The sequence below is a fragment of the Bubalus kerabau genome, chromosome 13 (assembly GCF_029407905.1).
Source record: "Bubalus kerabau isolate K-KA32 ecotype Philippines breed swamp buffalo chromosome 13, PCC_UOA_SB_1v2, whole genome shotgun sequence".
NCBI lineage: Eukaryota > Metazoa > Chordata > Mammalia > Artiodactyla > Bovidae > Bubalus > Bubalus kerabau.
In genome coordinates, this window is record NC_073636.1 from 18,398,125 (window position 1) to 18,422,995 (window position 24,871).

Sequence of the window (24,871 nt, forward strand, 5' to 3'; positions counted from 1 at the left end):
TAGAAACACAGTGTTTAATCTCCATGTGTTTGTGTTTCTTACAGTTTTTTTCTTATAATTGATATCTAGTCTCATAGCGTCGTGGTCAGAGAAGATGCTTGATACAATTTCAATTTTCTTAAATTTACTGAGGTTTGATTTGTGACCCAAGATGTGGTCTATCCTGGAGAATGTTCCATGTGCACTTGAGAAGGTGTATTCGTCTGCATTTAATGTCCTGAAGATATCAATGAGAGCCATCTCATCTAATGTATCATTTAAGACTTGTGTTTCCTTATTAGTTTTCTGTTTTGATGATCTGACCAATGGTGTGAGTGGGATCTCCTACTATTATTGTGTTACTGTCAATTTCTCCTTTTATGTCTGTTAGCGTTTGTCTTCGGAGAAGGCAATGGCACCCCACTCCAGTACTCCTGCCTGGAAACTCTCATGGACGGAGGAGCCTGGTAGGCTGTAGTTCATGGGGTCTCTAAGAGTCGGGACACGACTGAGCAACTTCATTTTCACTTTTCACTTTCCTGCATTGGAGAAGGGAGTGGCAACCCACTCCAGTGTTCTTGCCTGGAGAATCCCAGGGATGGGGGAGCCTGGTGGGCTGCCGTCTATGGGGTCGCACAGAGTCGGACACGACTGAAGTGACAGCAGCAGCAGTGTTTGTCTTATGTATTGAGGTGCTCCTATGTTGAGTGCATAGATATTTACAATTGTTATGTCATCCTCTTGGATTGATCCCCTGATCATTACGTAGTGTCCTTCCTAATCTCTTGTGATATTCTTTATTTTAAGGTCTATTTTGTCTGCTATGAGGATTGCTACTCCAGCTTTCTTTTCCTTCTCATTGCATGGAATATATTTTGCCATCCTCTCACTTTCAGTCTATATGTGTCTTGAGGTCTGAAGTGGGTTTCTTGTAGACAGCATATATATGGGTCTTGTTTTTGTATACATTCAGCCAGTCTGTATCTTTTGGTTGGAGCATTTAATCCATTTACATTTAAAGTAATAATTGATATATATGTTCCTATTGCCATTTTCTTGATTGTTTGGGGTTGATTTTGAAGATCTTGTTCCTTCTCTTGCATTTCTTGACTATATAAATTCCTTTAACATTTGTTGCAAAGCTGGTTTCATGGTATGAATTCTCTTAACTTTTGCTTGTCTAAAAAGCTTTTTATTTCTCCATCAATTTTGAATGAGATCCTTGCCGGGTACAGTAATCTTGGTTGTAGATTTTTCCCTTTCAGTACTTTAAATATATCCTGCCATTCCCTTCTGGCCTGCAGAGTTTCTGCTGAAAGATTAGCTGTTAAATGTATGGTGTTTCCCTTGTATGTTACTTTTGCTTTTCCCTTGCTGCTTTTAATATTCTTTCTGTTTAGTCTTTGTTAGTTTGATTAGTATATGTCTTAGCATGTTTCTCCTTGGGTTTATCCTGTATGGCACTCTCTGTGCCTCTTGGACTTGATTTGACAATTTCCTTTTCCATGTTGGGGAAATTTCAACTATAATCTCTTCCAAATTTTTCTCATAGCCTTTCTTTTTCTCTTCTTCTTCTGGGACCCCTATAATTCGAATGTTTGTGTGTTTGATATTGTCTCAGAGGTCTCTGAGACTATCCTAAGTTCTTTTCATTCTTTTTACTTTATTCTGCTCTCCAGAAGTTATTTCCACCATTTTATCTTCCAGCTCACTGATTTGTTCTGCTTCAGATTCCTTCCAGAGTATTTTTAATTTCAGTAATTGTGTTGTCTGTCTCTGTATGTTTATTCTTTAATTCTTCTAGGTCTTTGTTAATTGATTCTTGCATTTTGCCCATTTTGATTTCAAGGTTTTTGATCATCTTTACTATCATTATTCTGAATTCTTTTTCAGGTAGTTTGCCTATTTACTCTTCATTTATTTGGACTTCTGTGTTTCTAATTTGGTCCTTCATTTGTATAGTATTTCTCTGCCTTTTCATTATTATTTTTTTAAACTTATTGTGTTTGAGGTCTCCTTTTCCCTGGCTTCAAGGTTGAATTCTTTCTTCCTTTTGGTTTCTGCCCTCCTAAGGCTGGTCCAGTGGTTTGTATAAGCTTTGTAATGAGTTTTTTGTTTTTCCTCTGATGGGCAAGGCTGAGTGAGGTGATAATCCTGTCTGCTGATCACTGAGTTTGTATTTTTGTTTTGTTTGTTGTTTACATGGGGTGTCCTGCAAAGGGTGCTACTGGTGGTTGCGTGATGCTGGATCCTGTATTCAAGTGGTTTCCTTTGTGTGAGTTCTCACTATTTGATACTCCCTAGGGTTAGTTCTCTGGTAGTCGAGGGTCTTAGAGTCAGTGCTCCCACTCTAAAGGCTCAGGGCTTGACCTCTTCATGTCCTTCTTCATCAGAGTCCTTGAGTAGTTTCATTGCTTATTTCAACAAGAAGAAAACCCACCAACAGGGAACTATGAGCATCTCAGTAAGAGGGTGTTAGAGTGTAGAGCACAGGGAACTGCACCTAGTGCTCTCTGGTGACCACTTTAGGCACATAAGCAACATCACAAAACCACAGTGATGAGACAAACTGATACCATATACCAGTCGTCAGTGTTTACAACGAGGAGAGACCAAGTAGATGTGATGTTTTCTAGAACAGTCCAGCATCTGTGGTAGTTCTTAAAACAGGTTAAGTTTTAATTTTTTTTGCAGATACAAGTCACGATCTGATGAGACTGAGGGTGTCAGGTTGGACGTTCCACCGTTTGCATGGGAGACCCTTTTCTTCGTCTTGGTATTAACCATAGGTGACACCTTCAAGAGAATTGGAAGGCAGAGGTCCACAGATGTCCAGGGTCCTCAGCCTTGGCTACCCATGAAACCCTCCTGGAGGGGCTGACAATCCAGATCCTGGATGTGTGGGGCCAGACACATCTCATGGATCCCTTAAGCCCCTGAGGGGGCCTTGCAGGTGCAGTATGGCTAAAACTGCTGATGCACAAACCACACACATGACTTTGGAGCTGGCACCTCTCAGACTCAATACCGAAGTATCCAACTGTCACCCAGATTTCCTGCTGGGCCCCCGAGTGTCTGTGTCACAACCAGGGGCAGTGTGAAGTCATCCCCGGGGGAAATTCTGAGCAACAGAGTTGGAGGCCCAGGAAATCAACTGGCCCTGCAAGACGGGTCTCAGACCCCAGGGAGGCTGAGCTCCAGGGCTGGAGTGGGTGCTAGCTACCAGGTCTCCAGGCTGCCACTGCACCCCCCTACCTCCCTTCCCCCCCCCCCCGCCCCACCGCCAGCACCTCTCGTTCCTGGCATGAAGCTCCCAGGGCAGAGTGGCTTGACCAAGGGCAGAATAGTGGGGCGAGGGCACACATGGTCCCCTAGCTGTGAGTGTCCACCATGGGGTGATGCCCACTGGTCACCACCACACCCTCTATCACCAATGGAACAAAGGAAGAAGCTACATTCCCATTTAGGTCTTAGAGACATGCAACTCACCCAACTCTCCAGGTGGGCCCACCTCCTACCTTCCCCCTGGAGGGGACACTGTCCATAGAAGACTATCCCAGTCTCCACTGCCCAGCAGGCCTAACTCACTGTCACATATGGGCATGTGCAGGAAAGGGTTTCTAGACCTGAAGGCCTGGCCCAATGGAACAGAAAGCATCTTATTTAGAAAGCAAATACTCACTGCACATGATGGCAAAGAGAGCTGTTAAACATGGATTCTCCTTAAATGAGTACAGAGGCAAAATATCCCAGGTTTTTCATAGTGAAGCCTAGACCAGATCCCGAGCAAGTGGGTCTCTGTAACCTCAGTCAAGGCTTCCTACTACAATGCTGGGGGGCACACTTCAGGGAAAACCAGTGTTCCAACCCTCCCACTTCCCACTTTAAAATAAGGGAGCTGAAGCCCAAAGGGAAAGATTTTAATCCAAAGACTCCCCTTCCTCCCTTAAACCCCACTTTACAGCAGAAGCCCAAAGTGAAGGGTCTTTGCTCCCACCCTCCCCGCTGGGGAGGGAGCCAAGGTCAGAAGCCTGCTGTCCTTGCTCCAGACAAGCACCCTTCCACGGTGCCAGGCCTGCTCTCTACTGCAGCCCCAAGTCAAAGTGGGACCCATCACATTCTGACAGTAAAATTCAAGCAGAGTTAGGCTGGGATGGAGTCCATACAAAGTGGGAAGGTAGAAAGCATCCACAAAAACAAAACTATGCTTAACTTACAATTTCAAGTCACTGAAAATTTTGGTCTTTTTTGTAAATAGTAACATACATAAATATTTTGAACACCTCTACATTTTAACTCCCCAAATCACATTTTTAAAAGACTCCCTGAGTATCAATGTCCTCCCCCTACCCAATCCTACCACTCACAGATCCCACAACCAAACAGTTAGCCAGCAGCTTAAGGACCAGAAAAGACATTCAGTGAAGGAAAAAATGCGCATACCCACCATTTAATTGTATACTTGAGGTTTGGTTGACTGACTGTGCTATCATCTAGGAAAATAGTCGAGCAGGAGCTGTATTTCCTCGCTATTTGTCCTGGAGGATGCTACAAAAACAATGGCAACAAAACAAGAACAATTAAAAAGGGGCTCAAAATTCTTCCAAGGAACATCATCCCCTTCACCTTGAGACCAGCCTATAGAGGAAAAGTGTCTTACCGAGAAATGTTAATACTACCAGCAAGTACAGCACAAAACTCACTTTCTTCCTACCATGGAATTCCATGTTCTTCCATATAAAAAAGTCACCACCACCACTCTCGGTCCCAAACCTCCATCAGCTCAGCACACTCCCAAAATCGAGCATCAAAGGGTGTACTGCAGAGTCCATAAAAACCACTGAGAAACAAGAAGCATGCACTCTTCTCACCAGCAAAGGCCCATGCTTCGGGGGCAACCTGGTGTGAGGCACCAGAATCAAGACAGGAATCCACAGCACCCATTTTTTCCTACCCCTGAGGTACAGTCGATTTGGGGACCATGGAAGATACAGCCACTGTTAATTTAGAATCTCCTAATCTTCAATTTCAGGAGGTGAAGATGTAAAGAAAAAAATACTCCTTATTTAAGGGGAAAATACATTTTAAAGGTGCAAGTTATCTGATGCTTTTGAAAATATGACCAGTGGATGAGCTTCAGGTGGGGTGCCTATGGAAGCTGTGCACCTGGTTCTCTCAGGCTGTGTAAATTTTGAGCTCTTTGGAAAACTTTAGAACTGAGAACTATAGTTTTAGAACTATATTCTAAAACATACTGCTAAGGAAAAAGAATTTAAATTACACGCAGCTGACATCTAACTGAATAGTAAGTAGATTTCTGGCAATTATGTGGGCAATGTGATTAGTAGATATCAATCTGGATCATTCTTGCTCAAAGCATGCTAAAAAAAAAAAATCAAATCATCCAAACGAGTTTCGACTGGCCTGGTGCTATGTTGACAATCAAAAGTTGTCATTTTCAGCAACCAAAACAATTAATTCCTTAAGGATAACAACACTGCCCTATCTCACCTGCCCACCCCCAGGGAAGCCCTTAGTACCCATGGTTTATGAACATGAAGGGAGCCTTAAAGCTCATCAGAGACCAAATACCCTGTTTAACATTTACTTCTTATTTAATAAGGTTTCCCATGTAATAGGGCTTCCCTGGTGGCTCAGACGGTAAAGCTTCTGCCCGCAATGCGGGAGACCCGGGTTCGTTTCCTGGGTTAGGAAGATCCCCTGGAGAAGGAAATGACAATCCACTCCAGCATTCTTGCCTGGAAAATCCCATGGACTGAGAAGCCTCATAGGCTACAGTCCATGGGGTCGCAAAGAGTCGGACACGACTGAGCGAATTCACTTCCCCATGTAAAATGGGCTTCCCTTGTGGTTCAGCTGGTAAACAATCCACCTGCAATGCAAGAGACCTGGGTTCAATCCCTGGGTTGGGAAGATCCCCTAGAGAAGGGAACGGCTACCTACTCCAGTATTCTGGCCTGGAGAATTCCACGGACTGTATAGTCCATGGGGTGCAAAGAGTCGGACACGACTAAGTGACTTTCACTTTCACATGTGATAAAATTATAGAAATATGCAACAGCCTGAGAAACAGAAGACAGTGTTATATAAACAATCTCCCCTCTTGCTAATCATCACTCCTTGGGGCATACAGTTCCTAAAATCCCCACCAGAGGGCACTGCACCACTGAATCACTACAACCCTCTGGAGCGCTGCTTTTGCGAAGGGCATGTGGGTCAGGAGGAAATAACCAGAGTCAGGGAATTCAAAAGATAAGGCTTGTTCTTGGCCAATGTGTTTAGGCACACATTGTTCTGTGCCTGTGTAAGATAACACACACAGTTGTGTCTGACTCTTTGCGATTCCATGGACTGTAGTCCGCCAAGTCCTCTGTCCATGGGATTTTCCAGGCAAGAGTACTGGAGTAGGTTGTCACTCCCTTCTCCAGGGGGTGACACTTTCCTTCCCAGGGATCGAACCTGGGTCTCCTGCATTGCAGGCAGATTCTTTACCAACTGAGCTATTAGGGAAGCCCTGTGTAAGATAAGGACACCAAAAAAGCCTGTCAAGTTCAAGTTTCTTGAGTGCAATTTTAACAGGGCATTTTTCATGTCTATCAAATTAATCACAACAGTCTCATTAAGACAAGCCAGAGACATTAAAAACCATTTTGATCTCTTTTGTAGGTCAGGTAGCAATCACACTTAAGTCACAGACAAAAACTTGCAATCTAATAATAGATTATTAACATGTGGCAAGTTTTAAAGAAAATTCTTATGAAATTTTCCCCACCAATGGAAAATCTACTATAAACAGAAACCTCAACAGATATACTTAACTCAAAAATTCAGTAATTAGTTGATATATTAAAGAATCTTTAGAGATACAAGAGAATTATTATTTAGGAATAATCACAACAGTGAAGCAAAGGACAGCAATGACCAGCTTCTATTTGTGAGGTTTCCACTGTTTCCTCTGACACAAATTTCCTAAGATGAAAACATGATGGGAGCAGCCAAGAGTAAGTGGCTTCCCTAAGAAAACATGAGCACTAGCGTTAAGGAGAGGAGGTCAGTGATACACCAGGTCACAGAGTGGGCACGTCCTCATCCTCCTTTCAGGAGTAGTAGTACTCTTTGGGGTCACAGGGTTAACTGGAAACCAGCATCCCCAGGGGCCGGTCCTGGCCTGGGGATCCCCCAGCTGTTAGTCTGAGCCCTCTATCACTAAGGGCTGGTGTGCCAAAGGGGGATGCCAACTCAGCTTTCTGACTCTTTGCAACCCCATGGACTGTAGCCCACCAGGCTCCTCTGTCCATGGAATTCTCCAGGCAAGAATACTGGAGTGGGTAGCCATTCCCTTCTCCAGGGGGTCTTCCCGACCCAGGGATGGAACTTGGGTCTCCTAAAGTGCAGGCAGATTCGTTACCATCTAAGCCATCAGGGAAGCCCCCTTCAAACTATTTAGTAATTTCTAAATTGAATTGAACTCCTTGGCATTGTTATAATGGGGTTATGTATGAAACCTTATTTGGGCATTAAGTCATTTGCTGGATAGAAGGGCTACAAGGTTCACAGAATGTATACTTCTCTTGATCTGACATCCACCCCCCACCCCCAAAAAAAAAAAAATGGCTGAGAGAACAAGGATCCCTCCACAGAAAGGCTCCTGAGCTCAGGGCAGCTCCCCTGCCTGGTTCCTGGTTTGAGCTCTTTTGTGTGGCAGAGGCAGGCAGGGACCGTGCTCAATAAATTTGTGTTCTATTAGGAGCAAAGCTCCCAAAAAGACAAAAGCAAAGTTTACAATTTTTAAAATTTCAATTCCTGGATCACATTCACTTCATTCCTTAAGTGCTATGGCTTAATACTTACGAAAAAACTATATCCATACTCAAAATACCAGAAAGACTTTGATCAGTTTTGCTACTGAACTTGGAAAAGTAAACAAAATTTACTTACAAATCTAATGAGCAATAACAAAAATAACATCAACATACTCAGATGGTGCTAAAATCACCTGTTCAGTCCACTAGGTAAACAGGCGGACCAGGAGTCATTCTACGAGATCAGACAACTATGACTTCAAGACTTTTTCAAGGTCCCCCTTTATCAGCTGGTATTTAGGGCTTGAACAAAATTCTTTTGGCTCCAAGTCCAGCTACAAATGTGGCTCCTGCTAAACTGATAAAGAATGCTCTATATTCCTTCACAAAGTTTTTACAGCTACCACCTGTCTCAATATTAAGACAAATAACTGTGATTATTTTGCTGAGGGGAAAGGAGGCTGGCCATTCAACTCCTGACTCACTCTGTTTTAATTTTTTCTTTAACTTAGAATGACCAATTCCCTTCAGGTACGCTGTCATCAAGGGGAGGAGAACGTCACGGAAAAGTTAGGCTAAAGCAAAAGATGTGCGTTTTCCCTAAGTTTCGGGAGAGAGATTCCAGATTCTCAGCCACTGACAATGCCACCCACAATTTATAATCAGAAGACTACCACATTTTAATTAAAAGATTCATTAAAACAGCTAGCCAAAACTTCAGCAAATTTTAAGCTACAAACTTTAAATAAAGCCCTTTACACAATCTTTGCTAAAATACCTAAGTGTCTCTATTGTAATGTATTACATTTTCCTGTAACTGTTGATCTGATAATTACATCTAAAACATATTGCTGATTAGAATATTAATCTTTATAATTTGCCCTGGTTTAACTTAGTGTTAAAAGTCCCCCAAAGGGTTTATCCTCAAATAGCTTCAAGATTTAAAACCTATAATAATTCTTTTAGAAGAAGCTCCTTTTACTTTGTAAGTCTCTCTTGGCAGTTCTCAGCCAGTGAGCAGTGCCCTCTTTACCAGCCAGGGGTTCCTTCTTTTGGCCCCTTCCCTGGAGGCTGTATCCAAAGTCAGCTTCCATCACTTGCTAGACTGTGTTACTGTCCTGGAGCCAGAAAAGGCCTTGTTTCTCTCCACCTGGTGGAAGCTATTTCCCTGTTGTGACCATCACCCCTCACCTTTCCTCACATGGCTGACCTACGTCCACTGCTTTTTCTTAACTAGCAGCCTCTTTATTGATTGTCTTAGCAGCATGTACTAATAAGCAGGTTCTTCAGAAACATCCCTCACAATAAAGCAAATAAAAAACACAACGGATTTTATAAACAAGGGCAAAGAATAATGGTCATTCCAGAGTTCAACAACAAAAGAAACTACAAATGTTAGTTGGGGCCCCAATTCAGAAAACAGTGCTCTCTGTCTTCAGATAAAAAGCTAAACAACTTGTGTCCGGGTGGCGCTTGGTATGACCGTCTGAGGACTGAATGGCCCGGGCCAGCCCCCTGGGCCCCAGGCTATCCACTGCTGACTGACTGATGTCCACTGATGGCTGACTCTTTGTGCCTCACTTTCCCCATGTGGAAGGCTGGAGTGACACGCAGTTCCTCCTGGGCACAGTTATCCAGCACATTAGGCTACAGAACAGAGTCTGGCACAAACACGGTATAAAACGTGCACTAGACTGTGCTGATGATTACCGTTACCACTTACCGTCTCTTTATTGCCCTAACTTATGACACTCGGGTGTCTCAAAACTTGGAAAGCACAGCTGGTTTATTAGCCTAATTGAACCTGCAGGTCCTTCCACTCCAATTCTACTTCAGTTGGTTGAAACGGCACATTCCAGTGGTTTCTCCCAGTGTGGGCAGAGCTGAGATGCCACTGTGCAATGTGGTCTGGAGGGCACGCTGTTACCCGGGCATCTGTTACATAAGGCAGCACAGAGATTTCTTCTATCGGCATGAGCGCACCTGAGCACATTCCAACAACTGTGCTTCCACTCTCTGTGTCGGGGGCAAGGGGGCTGGCAGGGGTGAGAGGACACGCTGGGTCAGGGGCACAGCGCAGGGCAGGTGCCAGGATGGCGCGCCGCAGAGCGTGAGGTCGCGGGGCACGGGGGAGACGTGGGGCGTGTGGCTGGCACAAGGGCAGGCCTCCCCACCAGCCACTTGAATGGGGCTGCAGTGACCAGCAGAGGTGGTCTAAGGCTCCTGGGCAGACGTGCTGACTGGGGGGCAGTGTTCCAGTGCCCCTGGCACGTGAAGAGGCGGGAGTGAGACTTACAGAATGGGGTCAAACCTCTCACCTCTCCAGGTCCAGGCAGACACAGCTTTCAAAAAAATCAAAAAGGGCATAGCAGTTTTCCGCATATTTTCCTTAAGACACAGCTCGTAATTTCACAGATGCTTCACACTGCTGCAGCAAAACTGGAGAGAGCCAGGAAAAGGCCGTGAATTGCTGTAAGAATCTGATAAAATCTACAGGGCGTCTCTTCAACCCTGAGACCACTGCCTACGAAGGACTCACCAACCTCCTATGGGCCGAGCGTGGAGCCCTTTGGGTGCAAGGGTCCGGCTATGAATTTCCTTTCAACTGCATTTTACCCAGATTTTCAAAGAGCAGAAGAGGCAATACTATGGCTTTAAGTCTGTTTAGCACAAAGCTCCAGTGCCTAGTACTTCAAGATCCACAAATACTTAGATGCAGACAGTTTAGAAATCCTGAGAAAAAACCCTGAGAAATCAAATACATCATTCTCGCTTTCGATATGAGAATTCATGGCATATACTTATTTGGTAACACACCTGCTTCATCAAGAGGCCTAAGTTTAGAGGATTAGGATGTGTGGCCATAGTTCTGGTGGCTGGGCACCACAGTCCTGGGGGCGCAGCTTGAGATCACCCCGGGGCAGGGTGGAGGGAGGCTGGCTGCACCCACTGATCAAAGGAGAAAGATCAAGTATCTTTATGCCTGGCCAGCAGGGCAGGGAGACGCTGCTCAGAATGGCTGAAAGACTAGAGCTGGGTTTTTTTTTTAATTCGTTTTAAAATTCCAGTGTTGTTAAGTTCATCCTTTCTTAGAGCATCAAAGGAAAATGCAGACTCTACTGTATCTATAAACAACAAGGGGGAAGAACACATGTGTTTGCTTATTCAAATGGGACCGAGTTAGGAGACAGTCACTTGGGGGAAGGGAGGCAGGAAAGGACCTGTGGGATCTGATGCCGCCCTGTCCACGCACACCAATCCAGGAGCAGCAGCAGCCCGGGGCTTCAGGTCACACAATGGCCCTGGCGATAAATGCCAAGCCGTGCCTGTCCAGCCACAGGCCAAACAGAGCCTGAGTGCCCTGCAGCCTTCTTCACACTCTTCCACATGCAGACAAGATTCACGGGCCACTTCCCCACTGCACACACAGTGTGGATGGTCTCTGGACAGTTATTACGAAGAACACAGGCGAACAGCTCCACTTACATGGTTAATGAAGAGACTCTTGCGCTTTTCTCTCACTGTGAAAACAAAAGATGCAACAGAAATGTTACACGCCTGCGTGTGAACCCCTGGCAGGTTGCTGAGGATGGGCCTCTGTGTCAAGGTCCCGTCCTTCCACCAACCAACATATCCAGCTGCTCGATTATGACTTAAGAAATGCGACCTGCTCACATGCAGATATGACCTCTGCTAAGAGAGCAGAACATGAAACCACGTATACCACAGCACCCAACAAAACTACTGCACCATAGTTAACTGAGTGGTAATGGCTTCCCAACTAAAGAAAACAGTAACTAGTAAAGCTCATAAAATTCTGCATGGTCCACTAATTAAGATGGTCAACAAAAAGCAGGACTATTTATTTCTAACCAAAACAGACCCATAAAGGTCCATACTACTAGGGTGAAATAAGACACGACACAGTGACTAGACAACAAATGATAACAATACTATCCATAACTGGATTAAAATACAGGACACTGGACATCGGAAGCATCACTGGAAACCAGTTACTCTCCGCACCGGTGCTGGGGGCCTCCCAGAGCATCCTGCTCCCTCAGGGAGGCCGAGCAAACTCACAACAAAAGCACCCCTTTTCAGAGGCTGTTCTCACGCTGCTGTCTGTGTGGCGGGGTCAGCACCCCACCTTCGTTTCCCAGACCTCAGTGTTTCTCAAAATGGGGGCTTCTTAACCTCAAAGATATAGAAGGGGGAGATAGGGAACCCAGAGGAGATTTTTAACAACCTAGTATCACTGAGTTTTGCATTTTCTTTCCTGAAAACTCCCTTTTGAGAGTATAGAGAGTGAGAGTTCAGTCAGGAAGATCCCCTGGAGAAGGGATAGGCCACCTACTCCAGTATTCTGGGGCTTCCCTGGTGGCTCAGACGGTAAAGAATCCGCCTGCAATGCATGAGACCCAGGTTCGATCCCTGGGTCAGGAAGATTCCCTGGAGAAGGGAATGGCAACCCACTCCAGTATTCTTGTCTGGGAAATCCCATGGACAGAGAAGCCTGGTGGGCTACAGTCCATAGGGTCTCAAAGAGTCCGACAGGACTGAATGACTGTGCACAGCACAGAGTAATAGTTGGACCATAAAGAAGGCTGAGTGCTGAAGAGGTGATGCTTTCAAATTGTGGTGCTGGAGAAGACTTCTGAGAGTCGCTTGGACTGCAAGGAGATCAAACCAGTCCATCCTAGGGGAAATCAACTCTGAATATTCATTGGAAGGACTGATGCTGAAGCTGGAGTGCCAACACTTTGGCCACCTGATGTGAAGAGCTTACTCACTGGACAAGACCCTGATGCTGGGAAAGACTGAAGGCAGGAGAAGAAGGACAACAGAGGATGAGATGGTTGGATGGCATCACTAACTCAATGGTCATGAGTTTGAGCAAACTTGGGGAGACAGTGAAGGACAGCAAAGCCTAGCGTGCTGCAGTCCATGGGGGTCGCAGAGTCGGACGGGCCCCGGTGACTGTCACGGCGTTACTGTGTTGTGACAACAGCACAGGGTCAATCACACAGCGAACAAGCAGGTCACTGGAGAGGACAGAGAGGGATTCAAACCAAAAGGAACGTCAGCGGAAAGGAAAAGGGGAGCTGAGGCTCTTTGACTGAGTGTGGATGTGAGATCCTTGTCTGTGAGGTGCTGCGCCTGGCGTGGAGAAGAGACCCGCGGCTGCTCCAGAGGGCACGCAGATGCTGCAGACCCCTTGTCCACTTTCTCCAGGCTCCTGAGTGTGTCAGGTCAGCCCGGGTGCCCCCAAATGGCAAGAGCACTGGACGAAAGTGACAGTCATTCACAGGCTTTAGGGTGTACTTTCCAGAAACTCCTTACTTTTAAGGAGCTCCCACAACCAGGCGAGAAACTCTTACAATTAAGTGGACTCTAATTCCTTACTGTCAACAGAACTGAAGGAGAATAAGACTGAACTGCAGCGATTAGGAGGGATTCTAGAGGATAAATCCCTTGGAGTTTCTGACACATAAACCAAGTAGAGTAACCTATGGATTCTTCAGTGTTTCACTGCAAACACATCCCCTGAATGGGGATGGCGGGAGGAAGAGCCTAGCGGGCAAGCGGAGGGAAGGAGGAGGAGGAGGAGGAGGTACAGGAGTGTTCGCTCTGCAAGCTGGGAGACAGGACACCGCACAGAGATGGGTGTCGGTTCCTCTTCCTTGTTTTTAACCTGTGAGACTCAAGTAGATCCTTTACACTCAAAGGGAAGACCCAGCATTTGAGGAATGAAGGAAAAACAGAAGGACGAGAGTTGCCAGCACCCCAGTGATGGATGGAGGAGGGGAAGGTGAGAGGGAAGGGGTAGATGAGCGCCCCTGACTCACACCCATGGATCCTGTGAGGTCGGAGGACCCTGCCATCCGTCTCCCCGTGACAACCAAGCCACGTGTCATCCACTTAAGAGGCTCTAATGCCATTTCATGTGAATCTAGGTAAAAAGCTTCTGGCTGATGTTGGTCTGTGCCCTAAATTCACAGGAAGTGAGAACCGAATCTGAAAGTGTGCCAGATTTGTGTGACTTGTTTTCATAGTACTATATTAAGTGCAAAGACTTGCTTTTGACTCTCATTTTTCATTGTCCCAAACCTTCACCCACTGGCACTCTCCTGCCTGGCAATAACCTCCCCTCTCCATGGGCTCCTGCTTCATCAGGTGAAGAAAAAAATGTCCTGCTTAGTTTCCACCCAAAACATTCAAAACTTATCTCACAAGTATTTGATGCCTACAGTGGTTTCTTCTTATACACTTAAAAGCAAATGCACCAAATTCTCTCTGATCTCATCACTGGCCTGCTTAAATCAAGATCACCAATATTATATCAGCATTATGCTACATCAAAGTTGTCACCTAGCCATAACTGAGGAGTTATCAGTTCTTAAAATGAACTGTCTTAAGTATGTTTGATTACTTTTCTAGTCAACTTAGGAGCTTCTCAAAATGAGAGCTTAGCAATTTGACGAGAGCCACGGCTAGAACCCCAGGGCCTCAGCACTCTCAGTACAGCACCATTAACAGATCCTCCACTGCTCTCTGCTGTAGGAACAGGCTATGTCCACTGTATTGTGTCTTTTATCTCGCCTTTGTAGCCAAGAGCCAGGGAACAGTGACATAAGTCAAGGGCTGGAAAGAGGGGAAAATCCCCCAGAAGAAATTCCACGCCACAGAACAAACAGCTTAACACAAGTATGACAGAAAGAAAACATCTACCCCTAGTGTACAGGTTCAATCTGGCTCTCAAATGACACAACTGAGATAATGGTGTTTTTATTTAGAGTTGTGTTATGATTTCTTTTTACATACTATCCAATACTTCTGATCTTCAGAGAATTTATGCAAATAATAAATTTTTAAAGGAAAGTCTCTGATTCTCAGGGTACAAACTGCCTTGAACTATCCCAACTGATTGGCAAAATGAGGACAGTTGCTTCAAATAGTAAATTCTAAAAATATGACTTACTATAGAGAAACCCCAAAGGGTAACCACCCAAACATCCTTAGTGGTCACTAAGGATGACCACTAGGATTCTATCTTTAGCCTGAGAATCACAGTGACTGGAAAATCAAGACAGGCTAGTTACCAGCATAAGTCTTAAAAAAAAAAAAAAAGAAAGAAAGAAAGAAGAAAGAACCTACCGTCTGTTTGAGATTTACTGAGGAATATCGTGCTGGCCCGAGGATGGTCTGAGGGATTGAATTCCATGTTCAAATCTTTAAAGAAAGAAAAAGAAGAGATATGAAAACCCATCTGATAACTAAAGGGCGTCAAAGATTTTCAATTTTTTAAACCTTAGATTACTAAGACATTCAAGGATTCTGGAAGAAACCAACAGTTACTGTGTTAATAGATTCTTCCAGGTTCCACTTCGAACACTTGACTATTCAGAAACTTGAGAAAGTCATACATTGAAAATTAGACACCTGGCTGGAGATCTATTAGCCGAAAACTCCATTTTCTTTGTAAAAGTCTGTTCTGCACCAGTATAACTACAAAATAGCAGGACAACGTCCGAACACGTAACGAAGGAGAGGTACGTGCTAAAACTGACTCATCTAAATCCACAGTTAAGTGAGTGGTATTTCCTTGTTAAATGTGATTAAAATAGGATATCTCAGCCAAATTGGTATCTACACACTCTGCTTAATTAAGACAGTTATTTTCTGAAAAGGCAAAATTAATCCTTTAGAGCAAAAGCTCACATTGCGCATCTGTGGGCATAATCGGGGCCACAGATGTGTTTTGTCTGATTCATTCATTTTCTTTCTTTTTTAATAAATTTGAACCCATGCATAATTTCTGTATTTCAAACACATATCACAAAGGGAAAAAAACTTATTTCCAGCTTCTCTTGAGAAATCAGATCATTTAGCATCACCGGGACCCACCCCAATGGTAGCAACTGGCAGGAGCTAAGACCCCAGTGCCAGTCCTCACCCTCTGCCCCACCACCCACTCCTTGGGGCGGTTCCTCAGTTCCTCCCGGCTACTGGCATCTGCCTTTGTAATCCTCCTGCCTTAGAACAGTCTCCAAGGGCTACAGGCTTGTCCAGTATAAACAATCAGAATCCCATCACAGGGGAGTTTTTTCAATTAAAAAAAAAAAAAAAATCCAAACGGAAAGAATGGTTAAGCAAAACAAAAGAATAAAGTTACAGAAGGGAAGAGAGAAGACCAAAATTAATGGAAACTCAGAATGGTCTTCAAATCAGCTTCTAACATCACAGTGAAAACTTCTGAGTTCCATTATTTCAATAAATTTGCAAAGAAATCTAATCAACACCAACAAAAAACAGAAGGTATCTTATCCTTAGCTTTAATAGCTAATCTAGTCAAAGATAAAAGGAAAGAAAAAACAAGGATGGTCACACGTTGTTGTTGGGGGCATCCAGGGCCCTTGCAAAGTAGCTCGCTGGGCTCAGGGCAGCCTCAGCTCTGGAGGGTGTTGGCATGTCTGTGCTTGTGAATTTTCTCTGGAGCCTGCCTTGAGGGAGAGAATGACTGTGTCTCAGCCTGAGGTGCCACCTGCATTAAGGTACAGCAGCTCATGACCTGGTGATAGGTGGGCGTTTGTGACTTGCTGGTGGAAAGAAAGAGAATCAGATCAGGAGAGCCCTCATGGTGCCTGTGGCTCATGTTGGCTGGGGCCCTGACTTCTTGTTTGTTTTTGTGTTCTATCGCTTCATTTTAAAAATACATATTTATTGTATTTATTATTTATTTATTGGGTTGCCTCAGATCTCAGCTGTGGCAGGTGGGATCTAGTTCCCTGACCAGTGATCCAACCTGGGGTCCCCTGCCTTGGGAGCACAGAGTCTTGGCCCCTGGACCACCAGGGAAGTTGCTCTTTGCTCATTTTTAACTTGAGGATCATATCCCCTGAGGAGATAAGTATCTACCTGCCAATCAGGAGAGAACACAGGGGAAATGGCTTCAGAGTCCATTCAGAGTGGCAGGTTAAAGCCTAGGGCTTGCTCTAAGCCAGTGGTCCCCAACCTTTTTGGCACCAGGGACCAGCTTTGTGGAAGACAGTTTTTCTACAGATTGGGTGGGGAGGATGGTTTTGGGGTGATTCAAGTGCATTACTTTTATTGTGCACTTTATTATTCTTTGTTGTTGTTCAGCCACTAAGTCATGTCTAACTCTTTGTGACCCCATGGACTAACTACAGCATGCCAGGCTTCCCTGTCCTTCACCATCTCCCAAAGTGTGTCCAAATTCAAGTCCATTGCATCGGGGATGCCATCCAGCCTTCTCATCCTCTGATGCCCTCTCCTCCTCCTACCCTCAATCTTTCCCAGCATCAGTGACTTTTCCAATAAGTCGGCTGTTCACATTAGGTGACCAAAATACGAGAGCTTCAGCTACAGCATCAGTCCTTCCAATGAGTATTCAGGGTTGATTTCCCTTAAGATTCCCTTAAGGTTTGATCTCCTTGCTGTCCAAGGGAGTCTCAGGAGTCTTCTCCAGAACCACAGTTGGAAGGCGTCACTGCTTTGGCACTGTGCCTTGTACCCTGGAGGCAACACCTGAGGGCTGTCACAGAGACCCCTTTGAGGTGACTGTGCCTCAGAGAAAAAAGGCAACTTTAGGAGATGTCGAGTCCCTGGAGTTGACTTCAACCCACTGCTTCTTTATGATGATGATACTTATTAAGCTTTCCAGGTGGCTCAGCAGTAAAGAATCCAATGAGGAGACGCAGATTCAATCCCTAGATTGGGAAGATCCCCTGGAGAAGGAAAGGGCTGCCCACTCCAGTATTCTTGCCTGGGAAATCCCATGGACAGAGGAGCCTGGCAGGCTACAGTCCACAGGATCACAAAGAGTTGGACATGACTGAGCACCTCATACTAATAGAACATTATAAGAGTCTATAGCCAGACTTTCAGGTGAAAACAGAAATACTCGGTCACAATGCTTTCAGTCCACGTTTCGGCTGAGTACAAGGCATGACAGGATCCCTTTATTCAAAACTGAAAAGAAACTGACAGAATTTAATACAGCAATGCTGTGAGCCTTCCATGTCTGTGGGAACTGCACCTGTGGGTTCAATCAACCTTCGGTCAAAAATAATGCATTTGCCACACATGGGCATCTATTTAAATAACATTCATACTGCATATCTACAACTCTGTATATAAAATTTACATAGCATTAGGTATTATAAGTAACCTAGAGATGACTTAAGGTGTACAGGAAGATGTGGTAGGTTATATGCAAATCCATGCCATTTTATATGAGGGACTTGCGCATCCACGGATTTTGGAACCAATCCCTGGTGGTTACTGAGGAATGACTATATTCTCCCATGCCATGTAGCCTAGTTTTTTTCTGTCCTTTCCACAGATAGCCTTGTTCGTCTCAGCTTTTAAACTAGCACCAATGCTAGAAGGATCCCTGTGACGGTGCCTAAGAGAAGTGGGAGCCATAATCCATGACTGACGGTCTGGAAAACCAGAAAAAGAAAAACACGACGGTGCAGCAAGGCCTAAACAGTGCCGGGTCTAATTAGGATAGATGAGGAGACATAAAAGGCGAGCTGCAAAAACCAGAAACTTTCACCTCCCACCCACTTTGTCCACACTGCCTGGCCTCAGGTTGGTGGTGTTCCAGTGACTCATCCAAGAGACGAGCTTGACAGCATCAGTGAGTAGAGGCCGAAGGACTCAAGGACCCTCTGAGCACTTGGTACTGTTTTAAGACCAACTGTGGTCAGCTAACCACCCCAACCCAACCTCAGATGACTCCATCAGGTCTGTTTCCTATCTTTAGATAAATGTATTTGACATGATCATAATCTTAAACTTCTAATTTCAATGTTAGGTCGTCACATTGCTACGTGTGACTAGGATCTGCAAAGCAATGATGGAAAATCAACAAATAAAGCCTGTTAATTTTAAATCAGTTTGGTTTACTTTTATTTTTAGTCACTACTGACCCACTGCCTGAAGATCAGCGCCTATCTCCATTCATTAGCGCTCCGTTCATCAGAACCTGACCCCATTGGTTTGCTGCACTGGTCGCTCCGGGCCAGCCCCAACCCCTGCATCCCGCATCAGCACCCCATTTATAAACCCTGCTGCTGCTGCTGTGGCAGCAAACTGCTGCTACCACAACTCCAACTGATTCCAGAGCCATCTTTTGTACCCCCGCTGACCTCATGTTTATTTTTTACAATTATTCTAACGCGCTCACATGTGGTCATTTTCTCTTCTCACTCTCCTGGGGGCACACCTATGCACGGTGGGCCTCCAGCCTAGGTCTGTGCACACATCTGACTCACACTCATGTGCTCTTTCTCTCCATCCACCTCCTTCCAAACTGCCTATCTCTCAGTCTCCTACTCACTCTTGTTCTCTTCCTGTATCTGTCTCCTCTTTCCCTCCCGCACCCTCTCTCCAGTCTCACCACTGTCCCTTTCAAATATTCTTTGTTAAGATGAATCAAAGGAGAGAAAAGATCCTAATGTTTAAGGCTAAAGAGAGACTGTTCCGCCAATACAGCAACTAGATAACCTATAAGCTCTCACACTACAAGCACCTAGAAGTCTGAGATAAAATACAAGACATCCATTTAGAAGCCTAGAGAGTGAGGCAAGGGAAATGGCTTGAGCCTCTAACCGAAGAGTGAATGGAGTCTTCTGGCAGAGCAAAGGCTGTCTGGCTGTGTGCCCTGGGTCTCAGGTTTCAACCAAGGTGACCACATGTCTTGGTTCACACCGATTATTCTGGCACAATAGCCAATTCTATCTTCTTTACTTATAATGTCCTGATTAGGAAGTTAGCTTATTTTAATGTCCTGCAGGATAGGATATAAGCCAGTATAGGGGATACAAGTTAGAACAGATGCTTGTATATGTGTCTGAAACCCTCAAAGAGATACAACTGCAACAAAAACTGAATTAGAAAACAAAGTTATCTATAAACCCAAATGAAAAAGGAGCCGGGCCCTCAGAAGGGGAAACATCCCCCAAGCCCCCCTCCCCTGCCCACAGTGAATGGTACCCACTGGTCTGTCGGAATCTCCAGCATGGTTCTGGAGTTCCATTCTACTCTGCACATATAGTCCAGGGAACCCTGTGACAAGACTTTTACACCAAATTGGTCACATGCCAGTGAGACCCCTGTGTGCCTGGCAGAAGTAACTGCAAACCACTCTGGAGAAGTCTGCCTCTCTGAGCCCCTCCAAAGACAGGCTCCCCATCCCAAATGAGGTGACTCAGAGGAAATGATCCACTAGAAATGAGAATCAAGAGATACAACAAATGATGTGACTAGAACCTGGATAACAGAGTTGGTGAGAGACGGCAAAATAAGCATGGGCTGAGGTACTTAAAGTCCGGGAGAGAAAAAGATAAAAATGTACAACTGAAAATAACAAGACTGAACTCTGGCTTCTCGGCCATGTGAGCAAATCACTTAAAGGTGATGGTGACACTAACAGGCCACCGGGCCCTGTGGTGAGCAGAGGCACTGCTGCCTAAAGCCAGGGGGACTCGGGGCCCCGTGCAAAAGCTGAGTGCGGCCCTCAGCCCCACAGATCAGCACTGAGGACAGAGACCACGTGTACAAAGTCCAAATGCTCAACAATAGTCAACAAACAAGCCGAATAATGGAAATACATAAGAGAATGATCAAGTGAAGCAGCTCTTCTCAGCGTTTCTTTTTTTTTCTTTAAAGAAAAACTGGCAAGAACCAACCATTAACTCACATGTAGATTAATTCAAAGAGAAAGAATCTCCTAGCAACCAGCCTCTCCTGAGGCCTGAATCAATGCTATTACCAAACAGGAAAAGCACCACTTGGAACATTGATATTTTAATATCAGGCAAATAACTAGGTCTAGTATGGGCAATATTGGTAAAATTGGCCATTGCAGACAACTAAAAAGTGTCTGAAGTGACACACTGAAAGTCAGCAGAGACACTTGAGTCCCAATTATTACTTTATTCAACAGTCAATAAATATTTACTCAGAATCAACTTGATGCAGGCATTGCATGCAAGAAATACAAAGTGAAAATACCATGGCGCCAGGAATGCTGAGGCCTGGGGGCAGGGAAGTAGTCAGGGCGGGACGGTGCCACAGAACCGAGGAGAGAGCTGAGACCACTGTGAATCGAGTCACACTGCATGTTGAGTGAGGGGAGAGGGATGTGGGGGTGCTGGGGATAAAAACAAACGCACCAAGAACACTCAGTCCACAAAAAGATTCACCTCTGATTTTAGAGGCAGGTGGGACTGAGTAACATCCGGGACAAATGAAGTCAGTGATACTGAGATTTCCCAATAACAGATCCGACAGTATTTCCACTTTCAAACACAAAACCACCAAAAGGCACAGGTGCCGTAAGGAACTCAGAGCACAAGCAAGAGGTGGCAAGAGACTCTCTGATCAATTGTCAGCAAGCGATCCGAAGCATTCCCCAGGCACCCCACACATGCAAATGAGGGCCACATCTACAGCAGCAGCAGAAAGCGCTAGAAACAGAGACTATGGCTATATAAATCAGGAATTATCTGAAAGCACTTTAAAGAGAGGAAATAAACCAAAGAAAAAATGAAAATAAGATTACAAAAGGATATCACGTGAAAGACAAGAAAACAGAAGATATAACTCGGGGCAAGTACAGTGTAACCTATGTGTGAGGACAGCTGTTGGGTGAGAGACGCCAGAATGTGGGCACCGAGGTGCAACGCCCCAGAACCGTCTGAGGGGAAGAAAGACCTGGCTCCTACTCGACACCAACAACACGGGAATAAATGACAGGAAAGGAACCAGTCTGCCTCTCTTACAGCAATTCTATTCCACAGACTCTGAAGACTGTTCTGTCAGTTCCAATATGTCAGCCGAGAGCACGTCTACAATTCCAAGAGGTCAAACTCACTCTGCAAATGAGATCATCACCCTTCAGTATAGACCTGATCTATATCTTATATTCTAAGAAGAAAGTTAAATTCAGAATTCACCTCCTACTTCAGTCTATAACTTCAACCTGCCAATTCTGGGGAAATACATAGAAAGGAATACTGTGGCCTCTGAGCATCCTACTTGACTCAGACACAAGGAAATGGGATGCATAACTAATAATAAAACCGGAGAGGCAACTGCCAGGGCCGAGCCGTTCTGTATTTAATGGGGTCTGTCGAGCTTCAGAGGGAAAGAAAACAGGCAGCCAGCCGGACAAGACGTGCATTCAGAGGAGCCACACTGGAAGATCCAAGTAAATAAATGTGCCTCCGAACCTGCCATCACAGACCTGCTGCTCGGTTCACCAGCACCGAACTGAAACAATCACATTTCGTTTAAGAAGCTGAGTCAGCACCAAGTCCAGCGGGAGAAAAGCGCGGTGCAGACTCTCCTGTCCCATCTGAGGGCTCAGCACTGGGCGCGCCAGGCTCCAGTCCCTGCGGCATCAAGGCGCCGCCAGGTTTGGTGAAAATGGATTTTTTTGTCCTCCCTGCACAACCATCTGGCCAACGGTGGATGCAACTCAACAACTCTCAGCACACATGAGTGCAAGCGCACACACCAGCACACGTGACAGCCGTCAGTCCTTTGCAAAACCTGAGACACTGAGACGGGCGGACAGGCAGCCAAGTGCCCAGCCAGCCACTAAAACAGCCATTGCGACGGCAGAAGAAAACAAAGGCACATTTGACTGGGGCAGGTCACTCGGGGTCCCTGGTTTGTTAGCCTAGTAAACAGTGTTCGACCAATACGCCAGAACCAGGGGCTCAGCACCCGTCCTGTTCCTCTCCTGTCTAGACCTGGTGAGAGATCAGGCACCAAGCCTGCTCGGTGTCCCCAGGCCCGAGCGGGGCAGCCAGGGTGCCGGGCATCTTCTCTGCACTGGCAGCATGGTGGCAACCCCAGGGGGAGCAGAATAGGAGCAGGCCCTCTGGTAGGTTTCTTGTGACAGAGAAGAGGAGGGGAGAAGGCCACATTTATTACATTTTTCCTACCACAATCTTCCAGGTTTGGTAAAAATGGATTTTTAAGGCAAAATTTTTCTCAGCATTCCAAGAAATCCATGGTCAACCACATACCCTGGTGACTATGTTCAAAATAGGAAATGTCACTTGTTTGCATGATACAATGAACTGCCCTTTGAGAAGAGGAAAACACTAGCAGTGATTAGCTTTGATTTTCTTCCATAATTAGAATGTCCTAGAGCATTCACTGAAAGGTCATCCTGCCATGGTTACCGCGCCCAATGGAAGGGGACAGTTCCAGCAACATCAGGCCCTCGGAAACCCTCGGGTACTATGGTCACTGCATCATGCTTCTTGGGAGTCAGACTGGTGAGAGGTTCTGAGTCACTGACAGCCTCCTCCTCAAAGCACCCAGCGGCCACCTCTGATCCAAGCAGGGATCATACTGCTTCATGGGAGTTTGTGAACAGAAAACACAGATTTGGACAGGTCACAGTCGAAAAATTGATAAGGGCCACAAGTACATCAGTAAAACACCAATATTATTATTACTAGAGAGCATGCACAACTGCAAAAAGCCTTAAATATACCAGATCTTCTTTTACCTGATTAAACTCTTTTAAAAAGTGTAGTCACTGGAGAGAGAAAAAGTAATTAAAAAGAATTAAAATAAGCTATGCCTGCTCAATTTAGACATCCAATGAGTAGCTTTTGCTAGTTACATTAAATATTAGTACTACGTACTTTCTCACATTGTAATTTCAGACTGCAATCTAAAACTATGAGTCATTCATTTAGTTTTGGGACTCTATCCTAGTGATATGATCTCACATGCAGACAAGGCTTTAAGCCCAAAGATGTTCCTTACTGCATTATTTATAATAGGAAAAAGAAAATTATAAATAATCTAAATGTTCACTAATAAGAGCCTGAATAAAGTAGGTGGCAAATTTACCACACTGAAATTTGTAGCTATTACAAATAATAAATGTTTATAAAATGCATACTGCATTTATAACTGGGGAAATGCTTCTATATATCATGCTAAATGAAAATAAAAAATTTGTACACAGTATCACCACAATTATATGTCACCCAGGTTTGGATTTTATTGCTTTGGTGGTGGTGGTTTTAAGTAAATCTAGCTTTTAAAAGTACTAAAAGAAACTACACAAAAAAATGTTCACAGTACTTCTTTTGTATAAGGCAAGCATAGGAACTTTTTCTCTTTTCATTTTCTTTCTACTTTATTTTTTTACTTGAAAGATAACTGTTTTACAGAATTATGTTGTTTGCTGTCAAACATCAACAAGAATCAGCCCAAGGTACACCCATGTCCCCTCCCTCCCAAACCCCTCTCCCATCTCCCTCCCCATCCCACCCCTCTAGGTTGATACAGAGCCCCTGTTTGAGTTCCCTGAGTCAAACAGCAAATTCCCATTGGCTATCTATTTTACATAGGGTAAAGTAAGTTTCCTTGTTACTCTCTCCAGACATCCCACTCTCTCCTCCCCTCTCCCCATGTCCCTAAGTCTGTTCTCTATGTCTGTATCTCCATTACCACCCTGCAAATAAATTCATCAGTACCATCTTTGTAGATTCCATATATATGCGTTAGTATACGATATTTATATTTCTCTTTCTGACTCACTTTGCTCTGTAAATAGGCTCTAGGTTTGTCCACCTCATTAAAAGGGTGTGGAAAAAAGGGAATCTTCTTGCATTGCTGGTGGGAAAGTAAACTGATACAGCCACTGTGGAAGACGGTATGGAGATTCCATTAAAAACTAGGAATAAAACCACCATAAGACCCAGCAACCCCACTCCTAGGCATATACCCTGAGGAAGCCAAAATTGAAAAAGACACATGTATCCCACTGTTCATTGCAGGACTATTTACAATAGCTAGAACATGGAAGCAACCTAGATGTCCATCGACAGATGAATGGATAAAGAAACTGTGGTATATATACACAATGGAATGTTAGTCATAAAAAGGAACACATTTGAGTCTTTCCTTTTTTTAAAAAAAAAAAGCTTTTCTATATGTTCAAGTTTTTCTCTGTGGACATATTTTGCACATTCAAAATGAAGAGAAAGTTAGAGCTGCCCTTT

At 44.7% G+C, this 24,871-nt stretch overlaps 1 protein-coding gene across 5 annotated transcripts in view; it reads right to left on the reverse strand.

Annotated features, from left to right (window-relative positions):
* CCNY (cyclin Y) overlaps nt 1-24,871 on the reverse strand; it is a 122,857-nt gene that overhangs the window by 20,985 nt on the left and 77,001 nt on the right. For 4 of the 5 annotated variants that reach the window (XM_055543658.1, XM_055543657.1, XM_055543661.1 and 1 more), the window contains 3 exons: nt 14,961-15,035; nt 11,289-11,323; nt 4,427-4,527 (listed from right to left, as the gene is read on the reverse strand). In XM_055543658.1, the coding sequence (XP_055399633.1) occupies nt 4,427-4,527; nt 11,289-11,323; nt 14,961-15,027 (203 nt within the window). In that variant the 5' untranslated portion in view covers nt 15,028-15,035. Of the gene's footprint in view, nt 1-4,426; nt 4,528-11,288; nt 11,324-14,960; nt 15,036-15,710; nt 15,733-24,871 lie in introns of those variants that run through there. The other variant, XM_055543660.1, reaches the window with a different exon arrangement.